The sequence below is a fragment of the Corvus kubaryi genome, unplaced genomic scaffold (genome assembly GCF_017639235.1).
Source record: "Corvus kubaryi isolate FWS band 111438036 unplaced genomic scaffold, C.kubaryi_AGA036_p1.0 137, whole genome shotgun sequence".
Classification (NCBI taxonomy): Eukaryota; Metazoa; Chordata; class Aves; order Passeriformes; family Corvidae; genus Corvus; species Corvus kubaryi.
Window position 1 is genome coordinate 19,505,708 of NW_024580671.1, and position 21,440 is coordinate 19,527,147.

Here is a 21,440-nt window from a genome sequence, read left to right on the forward strand (position 1 = left end):
ACAAGAAAACAGTTGGCATGCTAGGAGAATAAACAATAGCATTCTGCTTTCCAGAAATTGTATTCCCTGCAGGAATTAAACCATGGGCTGGACACCAAGTCCCAGTTTGGACCTCTTGCCAATTTGTCCCTTTTATTGAAATAAAAGGAAGTTGGACTAGTACTGACAGGCACAATCTAAACTCTTAGATGGGATCTATACAGTATAATTTAAGAAGACCACAAAATATTTTTCCAGTGGAAAGGCAGACACATGGAAGTCAGGGAATGCAGAATTGAGATGTTTTAAGCAACATCAGTTTGGCCTAATTGTGTCTGAATCTTGTGCTATGGGATCAGAGACCTCCTTTTATAGTATTCTATCAGTTAAAGAGAAAAAAGGCTGGTACCTCATCTGTATCAAGTAATTCAGTGTTTCTTCTACAGAATAGGGAGTAGACAGTTTTGAATTTTAATTCTTAAACACCTAATTGTACCTTCCAGCTATTAAAAAATGTGTTCTCAGTATTACAACAAATGAAGATTTTTGAAATTCACTGGTGAAAGCCTGGAAATCAAGTTAGCAAAAACAAAACCAAAACCAATCTGAAAGTTAATTTCCCCCCATTTTTTCAATTATTTGTGAGAGCTTTGTTTTAGGAATATCTACTCAGTGCTTCAGCAAATCTAACCTGATTCTACACAGAGCTAATGATATTTTAGACTATTATATAAAGCTCATCAAAATCACTGTCTTTACTGACAGATTGAAAAACTTGAGAGATTATGTTTTCTCAGTCTCATCCAAGAACTGACAAAAATGGGAATTCCATATTTTAAGTCCCAAGCTCATTTTCTGTCTAAGGTCAAGAACTTATACGAAATATAATTTTTTTTAATCCATAATTTATGTAACATTTCTTTTCACAATAGGCTGGACTGGAGATGGTCTGCTGTTTAATACTTTGAAATAATATTTCCTGCACAGTGTTGCATCTAAAAAGGTTGGCATTCAGTGCAATAAATAGCCAGTACTGTCAAAAAAGCAGCTGGAAGAAAATGTATTTTAATGTGACTCCATGAAGACTACTTGAGCAGCATTGCTGAAACAACAGCACTGATCTCCTGCTTTGAAAAGCCTGGTGGATAGACTATTGTAAGAAGTTGTACCTGTGTGGGACTTCAGATCTCTGCAACAGACTGCTCAATTATTAAGTGCCATTACAGGGGTACATTCATGGCTTTGACTGTATTGCAATGCAGAGGATGCCTGCATGTACAACATATTGCAGCATGTTTCTGACAGTGTGTTGCATACTAACGATGATTACATTATCTCCCACAGCCAAAGACAGCTACAGCATCAGGAACAGCTCCGTAACTTAACTTTGGTTCTATTACTGACTCAGAGCTTAATTTCCCTGAGATATTTCTTCTTGTGTGAAGTACCAGTTCAGCTTCCTACAGTCCTGTAAACTGACAATACCTACACTGAACCAGCAGATGCCACACACTCTACCTCCAGGGATACCAAGGAAACACTCTTGAGCATCGTGTAGACTGACCAGAAAGTGTAGCAGGCAGTAATAATCATGTTATTGACAGCTGAAGTTATACAAAAATTAAAAACCATGGGTGCCTCCAGGACACTCTTTTTGCCATTCTGACATTTATGGAAAGGAGATTCATGTAAATATAAAGTCCAAACTTCTGCAAAAGAATCACCACTTACTTGGCACTGCACATTTTTTTAAAATACGTATCACTTTGCTTGGATTCCAGTGCTTGACCACTGCATTTCTCTTTAAAGCAGCAACACCTGTAGACTGCAGTGTGGGCCCAGGCAAGTGGCCTCATTGTCATGGCATGCGAGCACAGGATCCAGGCAGAACAAAACCGACTTTCCTACCCCTCATTTTCCCCACACCCAGCCATCTAGCATTTCCGATCGAACGTATCTCTGGGACTTGGCAGCTCTGCAAGGCTGGCCGCAGGCACCCATCCCACAGCCCTGCTGCAAGGCTCTCCAGGTGTGCTGGTATAGGGCTGCATTCTGGATTTGTGCTGAGCACAGAGTTGATAACAGAGAGCTGTTTTTGTTGTTGCTGAGCAGGACTTGCACAGAGTCGAACCCTTTTCTGCTTTTCATGCTGCCACACTGGCAAGAAAGTTAAGGGTGCGTGGGAGGTTGGGAGAAGACACAGCTGGGACAGGTGACCCAAACTGACCAAAGGGATATTCCATACCATATGACATCATGCTCTGTATATAAAGTGGAGGGAAGAAGGAGGAAGAAGCAACATTTGGAGTGTTGGTGTCTGATTTCCCAAGTCACCACCATGTGATGGGGCTCTGCTCTCCTGGAGATGGCTGAACACTTGCCTGCCCATGGGAACCAGTGACTTAATTCCTTGTTTTGCTTTGCTTGTGTGCACAGCTTTTGCCTTCCCTACTAAACTGTTGTTGTCTAAACCCAAGAGCTTTCCAGCTTTTATCTTTCTGATTCTTTCCCTAATCCCACTGACTGGGGAATGAGCAAGCAGCTCTGTGGGATTTTGTGGCTGTGTGGAAGGGCAGCAGTCAGGCCCCCTTCCTGCTCACCTCACAATGGCAGCCCACAGGAGACCAAGGGAGGATTACATGGCTCCCATACTAGCAAGACTCATATAAATTAACAGGTTGGAAGGGATGTTAAAGATCATCTAGTCCCAACATCTCCTGCAGTGGGCAGGGACACCTTCCACTTCAGATCAGGTTGCTCAAGGCCTTACCCAATCTGACCTTGAACAATGGCAGGTTTGCGGCATCCATAGCCTCCCTGGGAGACCTATTCCAGTATCTCACCACCCTTACAGTAAAGAATTTCTTCCTAATATCCAGCTTAAATTTCCCCTCTTTCAGTTTGTACCCATTACTCATTGTTCTGTCACTATAGCTCCTGACAAAGAGTTCCTCTCCAGCTTCCCTGTATACCCCCTTCAGATACTGGAAGGTTGCTATGAGATCTTCATGCAACCTTCTCTTCTCTAGGCTGAACATTCCCAACTCTCATCCTGTCTTCATAAGAAAGACGCTCCAGTCTTCTTATCAACTTCGTAGCCCTCCTCTGGACTTGCTCCATGTCCTCCTTCTGTTGGGAGCACCAGGACTGTACCCAGTACTCCAGGTAGGATCTCACATGAGCAAAGGAGGAGAATCAATTCCCTTGACCTGCTGCCCAAACTGCATTTGGTGCAGCCCAGGGTATGGTTGGCTTTCTGGCCTGCGAGTGCACACTGCTGGCTCATGTTGAGTTTTTCATCAACCATCACCCCCCAAGTCTTTCTCCACAGGGCTGCTTTCAATCACCTCTCCACCCAGCCTGCAGGTGTGTCTGGAATTACCCTGAACCAGATGTAGGACCTTGCACTTGCCCTTGTTGAACTTCATGAGATTCACATAGGACCATCTCTCAAGCCTATCCAGATCCCTCTGGATGGCATCCTTCCCCTCCAGCGTGTCGATGGCACTACACAGCTCGGTGTCATCAGCAACTTTGATGAGATCCCACTTTGATCAATCCCGCCGTCCAAGTCGCCGACAAAGATGAACAGCGTCGGTCCCAGTACCGACCCCTGAGGGGCACCACTCGTCACAAGTCTCCACGCAGACAATGAGCCGCTGACTACAACTCTTTGCCGGCGGCTACTGAGAAGAGAAACGCTACACCCAGGCAGCGCAGCCCTGAAAACCGACCCTTGGCTGCGGAGGGAATGACCCAGCCCGCCCCACACCAACACAGCGCTCCCCGGCCGGGCCCGTCTGGGCGGGGCCCCCGCGCCTCCCGGGCGTCCCTGAGGGCGGTGCCAAGTGCCGCGGAGGGGGCGTCACACCCCCCCTCGCGGCTCTCGCCCATCGCTCCTTGGTACGGCCCCCTCGCATTTCCTTGCCGCTTCCCGCCCTCCAGCGCATGCGCGCTCCCCGCGCTCGCGGCCCGGCCCGGCCCCGCCGCCGGGCTGTGCGCCTGCGCGCCGGCCCGCACGTCAGCGGCGCGCGCCGGACGTGCCGGCGCCTCGCGGTGGGACTCGGCCGCCATGACCTCCGCGCTGGAGAACTACATCAACCGTATCCTCCGCCGGGACACGCGGCACTGGGCTGGTGGCACCGGCCTCCCCTCCTGAGCGGGGCCCTGAGGGTGGGCCTGGTCGTGGCAGCGCGGGTCTGGTGCTTGGGCCCGTTCTTGGTGGTGGTGTCGGTTTCTCCTTACAGGAGATTGGCTTGCAGGCCGGAGGTTACCCAGAGAATAGGGTCCCCTACAACACTCAGTGCTGCCGGGCTGAGCCTTGCCTTATCCGTGATGAGGAACGAGATTCGCGGTGGGCCTGCTCCCTTAAAGAGCTGTTAACATGTGTTTAGATACCAGCTTTGCATCATTTGCTCAAAAACCATGAGCTGGGGTTCTTGGAACGCTTTTGGTGCTAGTTTTTTTGTGCTCCTTGTAACCCATGGGCGTTTTCAGTTTTATTGACAAACAGTAAAATAATAACGCAGAATTAGTCAAGATGATGAATATATGACCATCGAATTGGCATATTCAGATCTTCAGAAAGAAAGGATGCATAATGCTGGCCTCGAGATCACCACTGCAAAGCTGTTTTCTAGGGACTTAAAGTGTTTATAAAATTGTTTCAATTTTGAGGCAGTTCAGTTAGTAATGGGAAGAGAAGTGAGCTCAAATCTTTATTCTCCTTTTAAGGATTTTCATGTTTGTGTGTGACTGTTCGTGGCTGGGTGAAGAGAAACTTTAAAGGAGATGTTAATGAAAAATACTGTATTGTCAAATGTTATTATCAACCATGCTGCTTTAAAAAAAAAACCAAAACGCTGTTAGGCTTTTTGGGCTATTAATGACTCATAAAACCTGTATTACGTATGAATGTTTCAGAAAATGTTAATGGTTCTATTTCAGATGTGACTAAATATTTCCTTAATGAAATATCAGGTACTGTTGCAGTGATTACTTCTGATGGAAGAATGATTGTGGTAAGACTTACATTTTCTAACATTTTATTTTCCCCCATAAAGACTTTCCATCGTGGCAATAAAGAAGCTCTGTCAGGGTAGTCTCACAAATTCACACTTTTAAATTACATAGTATAGAATAATTGCCATAAAGCTTAAAAAAAGAATTTTATAAGCACTTACTGGTTCTTGCATGTCAGCTTTTTCCATTGATAAATTTGTGTGTGCAGATGCTCTGGCCTTTTTGTCAGATGGCTTTTTTTGTGGGAATGCACAAAAAATGCATTCTTCTCCTGTTCAGTAATTTAGTTTCCATCTAAAATGTCCTCTTTGTTCTGTAAGCTCTTCAACTTTCATGCTAAAGCCATTTCTTCCCTATGGCTATAGAAGAACATCAGCTGGAGAATTGCTGGAGAATTGTTGTGGGCTTCTGTTTATACCTGAAAAACTGAGAATAGGCCAACTTAATATATTAGACTGTATAATATTTTTGGTTTTATTGCTTCTGTGTTTTGGGGGGTTTTTTCTTGCTTCGCTTCCCCTCATCTTTTGTTGTTTTGTGTTTTGAGTGTAACTTAGTAGTATGATCATTGCAGGAGGATTGTATCTTTCTGTCTGTACTTAGCTTTGTGCAGCCTCCAGAAAGAGAAAACTGAAAAATACTTTGGCTTCACCAAATCTGCTTGGTTGAAGTCAGTCATAAAGATTTGAATGGAGTTGGTATAAATGACTCATTGTTAGATAATATAAATGCATATTACCTCTCTTCAAAGGGCTGTTTTATGTGAGCTTGAATTTCTTAATCAATTAGTAATGGTAACTTTTATGTTACCATTTTTCCAAACACATACTGAAGTAGCACAAAAGTTGTGTATTTTTAAAATTAATTTTTAAAAAGTAATTTAGTAAGCACAAGTTAATCTCCTTCAAAGAGATACCACTTAAAATTGCTTGTTAGGAACGACTTCGAGATTGTTGACCACAGGAATCCAAGTTTCCTGTTCTTTGTTTTATTTAATTTATTTAATTTCTGGAAACTTCCATACAAAAAGCCAGTGTAGAAATAGTAAAATTAGTTGTCTATAGGAACATCACTGATAAAATGGAAAATTTACTTCTTTTAATGCTAAAGCTTATTTAGCCTTTTAGCATGAGCACGCAGTAATACATGTGTACTTTTCTTAAATTGATTATTGCTTTTAAACTTCCATGCTGGTTGTATTTAAGGCAAAGAATAAAACCTAAACAGAACATCTGTTCTCTGTACCTTAGTATTGCCACCATGTTTAGGATATCCTTGAGAGCAAAGATGAAAAATTTTAAGGATAATTGGAGTGCTTTTTTTTTTGTGTGTGTGGTTTTTTTTTTCAGGGAACGCTCAAAGGTTTTGATCAGACCATAAACTTGATTTTGGATGAAAGCCATGAAAGAGTGTTCAGTTCTTCACAAGGAGTTGAGCAAGTAGTGCTGGGCTTATACATTGTAAGAGGTGATAACGTGTAAGTATAGTATGTTCTTGCTTTAATCTTTTCATACAAATTTTGTGCGTGTGTGTATATATGTTTTTATTTTTTTGGTTTTTTTAATCTGTATAAATCTTGATAGCCCCAGACACCTTGTATCTTTGTATCTGTGGGTAGCACTGAAAGTATTGTCAAAGCTGGTCACCATCCCTGAAGGTATTAAAAAGATGTGTAGAAGTCGCACTTAGGGACATAGTTTAGTGGTGAACTTGGCAGTGTTAGGTTAATGGTTGGACTCGATCTTGCAGGTCTTTTCAAACCTAAATGACTATGATTCTGTATTAAATAGCAAACATCTACACTTCTTTTACAGAAGTGATTGCCTCATAATATTGAGATTGAGGATGATGTGAGGGCTGGAGCATCTCTCCTACAAGGACAGGCTGAGAGATGATGAAGGAAAAGATAGAATAATGACTAAAAAATGAGATAGAACTTGTGTGCTAGAAGTCAGCAATCTGCTATACAAAGTTGACTTTCAATAGCTTTGGTTTTTTTTGTTTGTTTTTTTTTTTAGAGCAGATGTTCACAGAGAGCACTTTTTAATCTCGAAAATCCTGGAAGGTTCTGACTTGACAGTGTAGCAAGTGTTGAAGCCAGTGTAGTGACATGTCAAATATATGAGTTGCTATTTGATGTAAAATTCCTTGACAAAATGAGGGTAAAAGCTCTTTGAGTGTAGAGAAAAGTACCTGGTGTGCCAAACCCTTGGGAGGGTTACAAGAGAAGTGGAAAGAAGGCCTGGTAAGTGGGCCAGCTGGGAAGATTACTTTTGCAGCAGCATTCTGAAACTGATGGCAAAAGTAAGATTTTTTTTTTTTATCTCATCTAAGAAAAAGTGTGTTGCAGTGACCAACACATGAGCCTGGATAGGAATTTTCATCCTCTAATTCTAATGGGTACTTCTGTACAAGAAAATGCCAAGGCTTAAATTGATGTCTAGGTGCATTTATCTAATATCATTGAGAAAGTGGATCATTCTGAATGCTTTCATCACTTTTGACTTAAGCTTTTAAGGAAAAGTAATTTGACACATGTACAAAGGTGGGACTATGCATGCCATTCTACCAGTAGCTTTTCATTCAGACCGTAAAAATGTGTACAAAACGGCAAGTAACTGTTTACTACTTCACCGTTTCCTCATACAGTTGAAATGTATGATGAAAGACATCATCATACAGCCACATTACTCAAATATGTTCAAAATATGCTTCTGTGAAATATAATTTTTTTTTTTGCAATCTTAACAAACTCAGACATATTTATTGTAAGTAGTAATTCTGTATTCATGCAACTCTTCGACATGTTGAAATTCAGCGTCCTTATAGGAAGAAGTAAAAAGAACCAACAGATAAGTAACAGTAACTTCAAAATAGGGAGCTTTCATGAAATAGGGAAGCTGTTGAAAAATAAAAGGAAAGAAACAGTCATGGTACAAAGTACTTCCAGACATTCCACTGTGCATCACTAGAAGTTTTCATGGAATATGTAGCATGAATCAGAAGAAGTCGGTATAGTTCAACAGCAAGTAAGGGTTGTTAGAAGATAAAATACAGCTTCTGTTTTAGAACTGTGTGATTTGATTTCAACAAATAATAACCTGATCTTTTCTTTTTTTTTTTTGTTGCAGTGCTGTGATTGGTGAAATTGATGAAGAGACAGATTCAGCTCTTGACTTGGGGAATATTCGAGCGGAACCTTTAAACTCAGTTGTGCACTGAAAAGATGAAAATGCACAGGGACTTTGTAAATCTTTGGTTGTACAGACCTATTTAGCAATGTGGACAGTTTTTACAAATGGTGTTTAATTTGTTTAGTCACCAGTTTTTTATTATGAATATATTGTAGTTTTGCATGTAAATTAAAGTTTCTACATTTTGCTAAAGATACTTTCATTGAATTTCTTTTGGGATTTAATGCTGCATAATTTCACTGGGAAATGCAATCAAGTATCAGTGATGGTCCTGATACTGTGTATATGTACCTTGTTCTTAAAATAAGATTTCATTGCTAAAGGTAAACCAAGGTTTTTCATGTTAACCCAGGATTATTTGAAGGTAGATGTGTAACAGTCAGTTTATCCATCTCTAAATGCAGTTCTGGCTGTAAGTAGAAAACTGTTCTTTGTAATTGTTTGATTTTTTTTTTTTTTTTTGTGTTTGTGTGTAGTGTAGAAAGGAAGAATGTTAAAAGCTTTCACAGTCAAATTGACTTATGCACATAATACTTTTTTTGTTGTTTGTCAGACCTTGTTGTTCAGTCACCAAGACTATACTGGAGGTGCAGGAGTTCGTAATGCCTTAATCCTTGCAGATAAATTGGAGAAACAGACTTCTGAGCAGGAACAAAAAACCCAAATGCAGGGATTTATCTGAAGCCCATTAAATTCCAGACCAACTCATTCTCTATCTTCACCTTTCAGCAGCTGTCGTGTTGCTCAAAATTTGGGTAAGATATACAGAAAGAGAATTATGTGTTTGTTAATGTGTAACCGCTGTCTTAGAATGTAGTTTAGAAGACACAGAAGTACTTTAGGTAGGTAAATTATTTATTTTGAACTAAATTTGCCTTAATATTGAATATAAGGATCCCACATAACAATGATCACCTGTAGACCTCATATATCAGCTACAGCCAAGCGAAGTGGGACAGGCTCTGTGCAGTGTAGTGTGTTTGAGGCCACATCAGCGTGAAGAAGACTGTACTCCTGAACAAACCTGGTTTTGTTATTCTCCAGTGTCCTACAGGTCCAGTATTTTTCCCCTGTATATAAACATGCTGTCAAAACAAACAAAAAAGGAATTTTAATGTGCATATTTGGAGGTTTTATACTGATTTTAATATTAAATGGGATTTGGTACTTTTCATTGCAAGTTCACTATTTGGAAACCAAATACATTGAAGTGAAAGTAACTTGTTCTCCATAAAATGTGTCTCTCAATTCTTGTAGATTCCAGCTTGTTTTCTGAGATTGTTCTTGGTAATACCATGTGAAGCCCAGCCAACCTTTTTTTGCCTTTATCCATCTTATGATCTAGTAATGTGTTGTTTTCTGTACACATTTCTGCAGGGAATTGCTGAGCAGACATTGAATAAGTCAAATTAGGGTTTTTCTGTGATTACCAAAAGTGAGTACTAAGTCTGGCTATAATTCATTATGTGAAAAGAATCAATCAGTTTCGTTAGCAGTTAACAAAAAAGTCTTTTTGCTACTGAAATGCTGATACTGGCACAAGAGAAAAGAAAGTATAGGAACTGAACTGTATTGATAAAGAAAAAATAAAGCAGCTTATTAAATTAGGTATTTTAGAGCTGAGCAAAAAATGCAGAGGCAAAGAGTGGAGTCAGGATGAGCAGATTTTTAATGCACTACTTAGTGTTGGATGTATTAGGTGAGTTATAGTTGAAATACATGGTTTGAATACTTTTAGAAGCACTGGAAAAACTATGGAAATGTGTTGTCTTATAGCTGAGAAATTATGTTTGGAGATTAGTCATGGAATGCTAATTCATATGGAGACCATCTACCTCAAACACATAATTTGCAATGCAGCTCCTTGGTCCTGGGTTTGCATGAGGATTTAGAATACAAGCTGCTGATGCGAGTTGAAATTATTTTCTCTGACCTTGAAGTGCTGATCTCAGATGCAGAGCTGTGGAACAATGGCAGTGAAGTTGATCAGTAAAATCAAGGGACTGACCAGGTGAGAATTCCAGTTGTTGAAGTTGGAAAACCATGATCTGGAAAATGATAGTTTTGCAGAGTTAGGTGTTTAAAACACAGATTGCAAACCCTGTCTTTTTTTCCTTCAAGTGGGTGACCTCAGTTGTTGTATTTACTTTCTTGAGCCTGTGAACCTGTGGGTGTAGGGTGGTGAGGAGCTACAGCTTGAAGATGTGTCTGCATTTAGAGGCTGACCTAAACCTAGGGCATTCTCCAAGGGATTACTGAAAAAGATAAACTCCCTTTTAGAGACGGATCCTTATAAAAACTGACTGTGCAAAGCCCAGATGGGTTGATGATATGCAGTTGATTGTAAAATTGACCATTCTGCAGTGAGATAGGCAAAGGATGGCCAGCTCATGTCTGCTTGGGATTGTAGGCAGTAGCTCACCTCTGCCAACATGGAGCCTGCTCAGAAGCAAAGTTCTGTCTAAAACCTTAAAATTGACACTGGGGAGGTTGCTTACCTTCATGCTCAGCAGCAATGTAAAGCTTTTCACAGTTGTTATTTTTGGCTTATGCTCATGTTTTGTTTCAATTTCTGCTCCAACATTTCTTTTAATTTGATGTCACTGGCTTTGGTCTGGATTTGGCCAAAGCCTCTTCTGGATGTAATGGTGAAGGGATCAATTCCAGGACACCTAGTCAGAAGAGATTTCTTGAAATCAAATCTAGGACTTGATAATTCTTTAAAAAATTACAAGATGCAATTAAAGCTTTGTGAACTTTCAGGGACTCTAATCTGTAGTGGCTAACTAGGTTCCTGTAAGTATATGGTGCAGAGAAATCACTCAATAAAATGATATTTCATGCATGAAGTTGAATTATAACCAGTCTGAAAGAGTATTTTCATTGAATCAAGCCTATAGCACAGTTCAAGCTAAAAATGGATCACCAGTGAGAGTAATTTATTTCATTGTTTTCATAAATGAAGAAAGATGGGAAAGATCAATGGTATTGAAACCACAAAGCAGACATAGAGTGATGACCTAGTATTAGTGATTCTGAAGAAGAGTGTTTGTTCCCAGAGGAAGAGTAGGGTGGAAGCTCAGCACATGGGAAGGCTTTGTGTGTCTTCACACGAGGGGAACCCACTCTGCAGTCAGTGTTGCAAGCACATGGAAGGTAGTAAACAGGTAAAACAGAGCAAATAAAGCTGAATTTTTGAGAGGAAAATTTAACTCCTCAGATGCTGAAGAGATATGAAGGAGGACAGGATGGAATGGGAAAAGAGCACCACAGATAATAGTCCTATGTTGAGCAGGGGTGGTACCAGCTGGCTGGGGTGAAGGTTCTCCTGTTTACCAGTGATTGCAAAGATGTAGCAAAGCAAATTTCTCCTAGGAGATGAGTAGTGTTGCCTGCGAAAAGCCTTTGCTTTATTCTTGCTGGAGAGAAAAGTACTCTAAACCAAAAAAGAGTAACTTTTCAGAACTGAAGGTGCTCCCAATGAATTCTAACTGTTGGTGCCTTATGACTGTCAGCTAGTTCCATGGGGTACATGAAGAGCCCTGCTGAGATAGGAAAAAGGTATTCATGGAAACTGTCTTCCTGCAATGAGCCTAGATTAAAGATTCAGTAAATAACACGTGATATTCAATAAATCCAGTGAGTCCTTGCAGAGTAATAAACCAACTATACAAAAATGAGAAGGGCGGGGAAAGGTGATGCTAAGGGCAAAAGGAAGTAATGCTGAATTGGAGGTAATTGTCATATTCCATTAAGTTTCCTGCATTGTCATAGGTTGGTCACTTCCTCCTTTTGTTTGTTTAATAAAAATCTTGGAGTGAAAGGACAGCTCTTGACTAGTAGTGGAAAAGGATTCCTCCAGTGAAATGAATGAGCTGGTTTATAAAGAGATTAAGTCAATTAATTTGGTGTGCATGAGGAAACGCAGAAGCTACCTTCTGTGGTCCAAGGGCAATTTCTGTAACTGCAATCCATGTTAAGTGCCTCCGTGTCCCTTTCACATAGTTACAATCAAAGTGTTTCAAATATTGCATGGCCTACAAGTGGGTTACTGCCTGTACTGGACTGAAGGAACATAGATACGGTTTTGAGGATGTAATCCAACAGTGGAGAATTTCTGTACAACTTGAACTTTGCTATCAGCTATAGCTGGTTGTCCTTAGCCCTGGAGGTAGTGTTTATTCTTCAGTGCGTTTCATAAGTAAACATCTGAGATACACATCAAACACTCTGTGCTAGAACTGAAGATAAAGTGCAGGTTGATGGTATGATACATTTATCTCATGGCCATTGCCATACTAATTTCATAGCAAATATACCAGATCTGTGTGCCTGAGTAGGTGTTATGTACCCATGGTAACATAATTCCACCTCTTAGCCTCTGCTGCATGCTGCTGCACTCTGCTAAGAATTTTATTCTGCAGATTAATACAGAAATTATCCTTAAATACCAGGGTTGTGTTCTCCATGCATTGGTGTGACAGGATTTAATTTATTTCACAGTTAACATGACAACTACTAGGTCATGAGCTGTTGCTCCTTTAGGAGTTAAATTACAATGACCACAAAGGGACTTCTCAAGAAGGAGAAGCCTCAGTTGAAGAGTCTTGGAAACTATGAATGTGAGTTATACCAGTGGAAACACCAAGATGATCTGTGTTGGCTAGTTATATTTGGTCTCTGGTACATTTTTGGCACCTGTGTATGCTACTCTACTAATTTTTACTAATGGATTCTTATTTCTGCTTTCCAACTGGGAGAACTGCAGTTTATTGATAAGAATAATGAAAATAAATCGGTGGATTAAGTGGAAGTTGCAGTAGCCAGAAAATCTGTGTCATATCAATTAGTTTTAGCTTCTCTGTTGCTTAAATAATAACTTCAAGTATCAGGTATTCATGGACAAATAACTATGAAACCCAGATGTGCCAGAAGGTCAAGATTCTTGACGTAAGGGAGGGAAAACTTGTACCAGACGTAAGTTAAAAATATATGACAGAAGATAGTAAAGAGCCAGGTATTTGTTCTGGAAATCCTGTTCCTGATCTCCTCTCTCAGTGTGCTATATTTTGTTTTAGGGTCCTTTTCAGGGGCCTTTTTTTTTTTTTTTTCATAGTAATGGCAGAAATGCTGATATTTCTTACATCAGCAGCATTTTCCCTGAAGAAAATAAAAGCTCCATTGACGCAGGTAAAAATCAAAGCTGAAATCACAATAGCGTTCAGACTTCTGCCAAAACCTGCTTGCTAGTCCTAAAAGCAGGACTTATCTACTCGGTAATATGTTCCTTCCTGGAGCCTTACAGCACGTTCCAGGAGCTCTGGAACTTGCTTGGAACAATGTGCTGCTGCCGTTTAGCCTTACACCAGTAACAGTGCTGCTGGATGCCAAAAAATTTCACTCAATGCTCAACTTCTTTCCTGCTACTTACACTTTTAGATTAAAGGCTTTCATTACTTTAGTGAGCACAAGCACATGTGCATGTACTGCTTTTGTCTGCTAAAACCTTTTTAATGGCTTTCCTGACATCTTGTTGTTTTATACTCTAGGTTTATTTTATCTTTAGTGTCGAATCCAGCAGTGATGATTACAGTGCTCTGCACAGAAGCAGGAGTGGAAATTATTTGGGTGGAGAAAATGAAGAAGCTGGATCTAAAGTACTCTTATGCATAAAAAATAGAAGTAACTAGGATGGAAACCTGTTGAATGTGAACAAAGTTGGGCTTTACAGCAGTGGTCATTGTAGTGAAATTCTCTTAAACACAGATACAGTTCTTGTATCTGTGTAAATCATTCATCTTACAAGAAATACTGAGAAATTGTGAGAAAACATTTTCTACTCAGAAATATTTATTAATGATTAATGGCACTGGAATTTTGTATGGAAGCCTCCTATCCTAAAATGTTACATTTAATTATGGTTATTGCCTTGTATTTTTGTGGTTAAATTTTTGGGAATTCTCACTTGTTTATGATGCAGATGGAAACCTGTATGCACATAAATGCTGCCATGTTTCTGCAAACTGACCAGAGCTGCTGGTGGTGTATGGCTGGGATCAGCAGCATTCACACTGATGAACATGTGTGTGATGTAGAGTCCTTGGATACAGGGGACAGGTTGTCAAAATTGTATTCAAAGCAGCATGCATGCAAAAGACAGGAGAAAACATGGAGCAATAAACATTATAGCTAGCTGTAACTGTTTCAAATTTGGTTTGTAGGGATGCCATGATGATTTTTTTTGCCTTTTCTTTTTCTTTTTTTTTACCTTTTTACAACTTCTGTATTCTTAGTGCTTTTTGCCTACATTCTTGGACTTGTTTGTTCAGGTAGGAGACTCAGCATTTTAGAAGCTTCATAGTTAGGGATCAGAATGCCCCAGACACCAAGGTCCTGTCCAGAACACATTTTGTAAACTCAGATAGAACTATGCAGGGGAAGGTTCCTTGTGGAGGGGGGCTCACTCGAGCCTCTCACTGGGGAATTTTTGATAGATATGCTAATTAGTAAAACCTGTAATGTTATACCAGGTCTTTTTGGGGGTGTGCATTGCAGTGTGCATTGAGGTGCATTCCACCTGGATGTAGTGCACCTAAGGATCCTTAAAATCAATACCAAAGTAAAATCCCTTTTCTAACCATGTTTGACTCTTGATTTTAAGACCAGGAAAAGGCATCAGTAGCACTTCCAATTAATAAAACCATTTCTTGCCAACTGCCACATAAATTTCACCTCATCTGTACCATTTCATGTACAGGAGTTCTGTTTTGCACTGAGTTACAGGACTGAACAGAAGCCAAGGCAGGAAGTGATTATGGCTAAGGAGCTGATTGAAAATGTGTGATGCTGTGGAGGAAATATCACACAATAGAACCTCAGTTAGTTTGGAAACAGATTTAAAAACCAGCACATTAGGATGTAAACAGTCAATAGGACTGAGGCAAGCCTTTCCCCTAACAATCAGATCATTAGCAGTAGGAGCGTGCAGAATGATTTCCATGATTAAACTGCAAGTGCAAAATCCGTGAACGTGTGTGCTCATCAATGCTGAACGGAAGCAGCCTTCTTGCTTTTTGCCATGTTTCTTTCTACAGGTTGTCCTAACTCATCCTGGATACAAGAGGCAGGCGTAAGCACAGCTTAAATCTAGGAAGTGCAAATGGTCAAGGACTTTGAAAAGACAAGCTTAGGATTATTCTGTGTAACTATAATGTAGGATCACTGCCTGGATTTGCACTTCTGATTTTCAAGACAGCTTCCCTGAAAAGTCATTGGCTCACATTAAATTAAAATTGTCAGAATCTGAGTGGACGCAGTCTCTGATAAGAAATGGAACAGAGCAGTTGTTATAATTTAAGTGATGATCATTATGTGGGTGAAGGGGACAGCTTCCTGATTTGTCTAGAGACTAGTTTAACTTCTTGGATCTTTTATAGTATCTATCAAGTAATTTTGAGTTTTATGCTGTAACTTCTATTTCACCATTTTATGGAAGTCCAGCCAATGCAGAAAGCAGTAAGAAAGACAAACATTGATATGTTTGTATGTATCCATTTTATTTGTGGATAAGACATGTACAATGCTTTACAACCACACTGCATGTGTCAGTAGTTTTGAGTTTGATTCTAATTATGCTTTTTCTGAGTTTCAACAGCAAAGTGCAGATGTCAGCAGAATGGCCATTAGCTAAAAGGGAATTACCAGGCTACTCTACTGTTAATGCCCCTCTTTAACACACAGGTGTGCCCGAGCAATGCCCTCCATCATCTTGGGCCTTTAAGCAGCTGAGCATTAGTTATGAAAGTACTGAAGTTTCCATGCTGTCTGCCATGGGCCACCTGAGCCTTAGTAACTTAATGAAGCGAGAAACTTCTACGATGACAAAGCTTCTACTACAGGATCCAAAAAGGCCTAATCAGTGAAGATAATCTAAACATAGAGAAGTACAGGTGAGTTACAAAAGCCAGTGAGTAATCTCTTTTCCGTGCACTTCTGGTACATATTTTTATCTGTTTGTTCCTGACTTCACGCCCAGAACATCAACACATCTTGTCTTCTATGTTCAAAATGAAAGTTGGTTTTTCTCACAGTGACTTAGGTCCAGATGGCAAAATGAAGCTGCAGGATTTTGTTTAGAAATAAGGTTGGAAAGCAATACAGTCATTTAGGAGAGGAGATTAAATTCAGCCCATGCTTAAAGTAACTGCTTCTTTGCCCAAAAAACTACGTGTAAAAATTAAACCCTCACCTCCAAATACGTTGTTTTCATAATGGAAGAAGGCTTGGCTCCATTGTGGATACCAAGAAATTAAACAGGTTTTAAGACCCAGCTTCTTCAAAATATTGGTACATTCCCAGGCTACAGCCCTGCAACTCATGAAAATTAGAGGACAGCATAAAACAATTTGAGTAAATACAAAGGCATTTTGTTGATTAGGTTGGTTGAAGAGTTGTATGGAAAAGGGAGCTGAAATGTGCCCATGTCATTCAGAATTTCATGGTAAATAATTTCTGCTGTGGCTACCTAGCTGCTGTGAAAGGACTGTTAGCTTTGTACTGTGTTACTTTTGCCTTGATGTGCTAAAACTATGTAAGCATGATTCCATTTCATGAAAAGCCATTCCAGAGGAGCATTTGAGTTGGATGGTAACTGTCTGTCCATTCTTGCAAATTGGAATGGAGTTGTATGCACAGGATTTTGGTAATACAACTGGAGATAAAAGGTGACTTTTCTGTAAGGCTGCAACAGTAGGCACTTCAGTGGCAAGAAGGGGACTGACAGCAGTCTTCACATAGGCCTCACAAGTGTTTATAAATGTGAAAGAGGCATGTTTTGTTTACAAAGATGCCTAGAGCTCCATTTTACATAGAGGTGCTGCTATAGATGTCTGGTAATAGGCCTCTGAGGTGGGAGCAGATTTTTTACTCTGTTTCTACAGTTAAAAAGAAATTAAGAGAAGATGAAAACTGAAAATTGTCCTTGTCACTTGCAATACACAGCTGTACTCATAATACTTCACATGGTCCAAATTATCTTAAATAAAGCATGGACTGTGCTCCCTGCTTGTGTAGGTCACTTTGTGCCTATAGCAGTGATTAAGTAAAAGTAATGATTAATGATTAATAACTCATCATAGGCAAGAAGTAGTAGAATAGTCAGATGTTACAGTAACTTCAGCTGAAGTACTGCTTAGGCTTAGGGGAGTTTCAGGGTAACCCTGTGTATTGTCACGCAGCATGGTAGCAGCACCACTTTCAGGGTGTTGTTTTCAACAAATACCAAGAATCAGCCATCCACTTTTGAGAACAGGTTTTCCACTGCTGGACAAGAAAACAAACAAATCATCTTTCAAGTTAATGAACTGACTGGACTTTCTCTTATTGATATGCTAGATGTTAACACTGGCTTTCAGGGAAAAGGGAACTTGCAGCTTGTTTGGTTTTATTAACAGGTGGTTTATCTCTATATCCAGGTAAGGGTGGTGAGATGTGCCTCTAAGGTAAAGAGAAGACGAAAACAGTTCATCCGTATGCTGACAGGATACCAGAGTTATATTCTCTCTGCAAAACATTAATGAGGCAGTTGGAACTGCAGAGGTCAGTGAATTATAAGCAGATCTTGGCCAAGGTTCACTGAGTGGGTATGTGAGGGTTCTGGTAGCACTACTCAAACAGCCTTTAATCAATTGTTCAAGCCACTATTCTGCTAATAAATAACAATGAAAAACTAACTATGTTTTGTGGCCACAATTCAGTGCAACATTTTAAAGACTCAAAAACCCAGACAACTTCTTATATCATTTATTGTGAGGAAAAAGCAACTGGTATAATGAGATTTCCTGAAAAAGATTATATATTCTGTACAACTGAATTATGAAATCTAGTAATTGTCTGCTACTGACCTGAAAGGGTTTCTAAAATACCTTAGCAAGGAAATAAAGAAACACAGTTGCTGTCACTTTGGAAAACAATCAGGAAGTTCCAAAAATTAAATGTGACTGCTACAGTGTAAGCCAAAGCAAGCCTTGCTAAAGTAAAGACACGTGCACTGCTCTCCCTCTGTCCACTGAATTACTCACATAATCATAGAAGCATGGCATTACTTTCCCCTTTACAAACCTGTGCCAACTCCTCGCCATCACATTTTTGTCCCTAACATCTTCAAAAATGGCATTCCAGGAGAATGTACTCCATCACCTACCCAGGCAGTGAGATGAGGCTGACTGGCCAGCTCCTCTGTCTTGCCCTTCTTGAAGACCAGGCAGGTATTTCCTATCTTCCAGGCCCAGCAGCCTCCCCTGACTGCCTTAGCCCCTCTGAGGTCACCAAGTGTCCTCACTGGGACACTGGAGATAGACCTTCAAGAGGAGGAGTGGAGTTCTCCTTAGCCGCACACCCCAGCTGCCAACACTGACTTTCTGTTCTTCTGCTCCACCCGCCAACTGACAGCACGCAGCCAGCTACAAACACGCTTTAAAACACGTCCCTGTTTGTCCCAATCACAACAGAAAGGGAATGGCTTCTGCACTTGCTTTCTGGGTGGAGAGATGCTACAAAGTCCCAAAAGCAGGCTGGATATATTTCCCAATGCTTTTTTTTCTTTGCGGGCTACAGCTGGATCAGCTCCCCACAGGCTCAAAACCTGCAGGTTTTTCCCGTCTTTTATGGCTACCAGAAGCTCACCGGCTGCCTTGGCCTTCTGCACAGACCTCTACCCAAATAAAGGTACAAGCAAGACCATATGTCAAAATCATTAGTACAGATTTTTATTTAACAGGAACTGTGAGGTAGAGAGATAGGAAAAAGACAAACAGGTAGGGAGAGAAGGGAAAGACTGAGAAACTGGATAAACACCAGAAATATCACCACCCCATATGTTCCAATAATGGCCTGTTGGTTCTCGTCTTGTTGGTGGTTGCAGTCCTGTTGCTGTGGTGGTTGCAGACTGTATCCATCAAGTGGGGAGGAAAGAGTCCACAAAACACCAGGTCCATGGAGTTTATATTATGCTGAGTCTAGGTGGAAACGTCCCCTGTAATTCCCGTGGATGACGTATTACTGGATCATGGGACATTCCATGAGTCATTGACATCTTCTAAGATGTTGCAGCTGTCTCCTACCCAGTATAGTTCAATCAATCATGGCCCATCAGCTGAGAGGAATACCTTGATCCTGTGGTACTTCAGAGGGGAGTTTTCACAGCTGAGTCACTATGTAAGGGAAGACATTGGCATGGTAAGAAGGACTATCCCACTTTGCAGGATTTGCCTCTTATCAGCCTCTTCCCTTATCTGGAACCCGGTTGGCAGCCTCAGGTGTGCACACCCACCTGCACCAGGGAGGCCACTCTGTGCATCACTAGCCAAGCACCCAGCCGATTGTTTGAGCCAGTCCAGTCTCTTGCAGCACCTGGGCAGTTACTGCAAATGGTCGAGTGTTTGAGTCATTCATCAGCAGCAGGCCAGTCTCTCACAGGGGGACAGGCAAGGTGCATCTGTGAGCAGAGGAGAGCTCTGGAGAGTTCTATGAGCAGGGAAGGGGTGGAAAGCAATGTCAAGAAGGGGAACAATAAAACAAAGCCATGTCCTAGATTGCAAAGTTTATTAAATATCAAATTCAATTAAATACAGTGTAATAGCTTCACAAAAATGTATTCTTATAAAGAGTGTCACAGCAGCCTTCAATGCTTTTCTCACTCCCTGTTAAGTCCTTGAAATACTTGGTAAAACCCTAAAATTCTTTCAGTCTTGATTCATCTCAGTACAGTCATTCTCACTTTTCCAGATCTGGGACTTTGTTCTATACTGGTGTTCCATGCTGGTGACTTTTGCCGATGGGAACTGACAACTCACATCTTAATTAAAAACTGCTAACTCCCTGAAATAAGTGAAACTGCTTATATGGTTGCTATCAATTTTCCACCACATCTGGGCTACTGACACCATATCATCAGCTGCTAGCAGCAACAAAGAGATTGGCTATCCTATCACACAAGTTCTGGAGAGTACTGAGGAAAGTTGATAATATTAATGTTCCTTTCTTCCCCCCTCCCACTGGAAGTGTTTTCAGGTGTACCACAGGTGTTGATGCAAGAGCTGCAAAAGTCTGAAGCTGCAATTTTTAATACAGAAATCAACACCATAAGAGGTACTGAGTTTGAATATCCCTCATGATATTCAAGTGTATTGTGACAGTGACTGATCATGAGGCCAGGTTGCCCATGGAGGCTTTGGAATCTCCATTCCTGAAGGAATTCAAAAGCCAATACAGATCTGGGAAAATAGCTAAAGGTGGTCCTCCTGGAGCAGGAGGGCTGGAACAAATAGCCTCCAGAGGTCCCTTCCAACCTCACTCATTCTGTGATACAAAATAAACATACCAAAAAGACCATGAAACAAGTCTTAGCACTACTATACAGAGTCATTTTAAATCTACATCGCATAAAGTGACAACAATATGAAGTGCCCTTTTCTCCAGCTTTAACACCACTATAAGTTAATTAGCAGAAATTAGTCACTGCATCAGGACTGAAGCACTGGGCTCAAAGCACATCAAATGATGTCCTAAGCATTGAAGTAACACTGAAGAACTTACAAACATTTTGAGTGAAAGGATTAAACAGAACAAAGGGAATGCTTTTGTTAAAACACAGAACATGAGTGGAGCAACATAATGAAGCTACTGTAATAGGAAACATTTCTGACAGTTTTGTCAAGCTCAAGAATCCAGATAAGCCAATCTCCTGGTCAGAAAAAATGGATGTGGTTCTTACTATGAGTGCAAAAGAAGCCAGCTATGCAGAAAAAACCCCAACAGATGAGTGCAATGGGCTTGACATCCATTTAATAGACTTAGAGTTTATATTCAGACTGCAACGAACATGTTTTTACATCTGAACCAGGGAAAAGGGAAACTATAGATGCTCTGTAAAAACAAAGTATGTCCAGAGCCTTTCCATAGCATTTCTGTCAAATAATGTAATTTTTGGTTAAAACATCACGGTATTCCTCTATTGCTCTGCTAAGGGGGTCCTGGTCCACATGAAGGTTTTTTGAAGATCCAGCACATCCAGTTTCCAGTTCAGCAGTGGCTGGGGAGAAAGGAGACAAGATTCCTTATGTTACTTTTACAGCAGACAGGGAGAAATAAGGCACTATAAGAAGATTTGACTTAACTCAATAGTCTGCAGTCCTGAACAAGACTTTAAAATTTCCAAGGACACATAACAAGGGAAGAGCTGGGCAC

General features: G+C 40.6%; 1 protein-coding gene and 1 long non-coding RNA gene across 2 annotated transcripts; one reads left to right on the forward strand and one right to left on the reverse strand.

Annotated features, from left to right (window-relative positions):
- The first annotated feature begins 3,986 nt into the window (after window positions 1–3,986).
- LSM8 (LSM8 homolog, U6 small nuclear RNA associated) lies at window positions 3,987–9,415 on the forward strand. The gene is made up of 4 exons (XM_042018102.1): window positions 3,987–4,082; window positions 4,960–5,000; window positions 6,351–6,478; window positions 8,133–9,415. Exons 1-4 carry the CDS (start codon window positions 4,052–4,054, stop codon window positions 8,221–8,223), a joined length of 291 nt encoding a protein of 96 aa, XP_041874036.1. The 5' UTR covers window positions 3,987–4,051; the 3' UTR covers window positions 8,224–9,415.
- A 9,525-nt stretch (window positions 9,416–18,940) lies between these two features.
- LOC121659702 lies at window positions 18,941–21,434 on the reverse strand. Its single transcript, XR_006014419.1, has 2 exons — window positions 19,525–21,434; window positions 18,941–19,405 (listed from the first exon to the last, which is right to left on the reverse strand). It is a non-coding gene; the product is annotated as an uncharacterized LOC121659702 (long non-coding RNA).
- Between the last annotated feature and the right edge of the window lie 6 nt (window positions 21,435–21,440).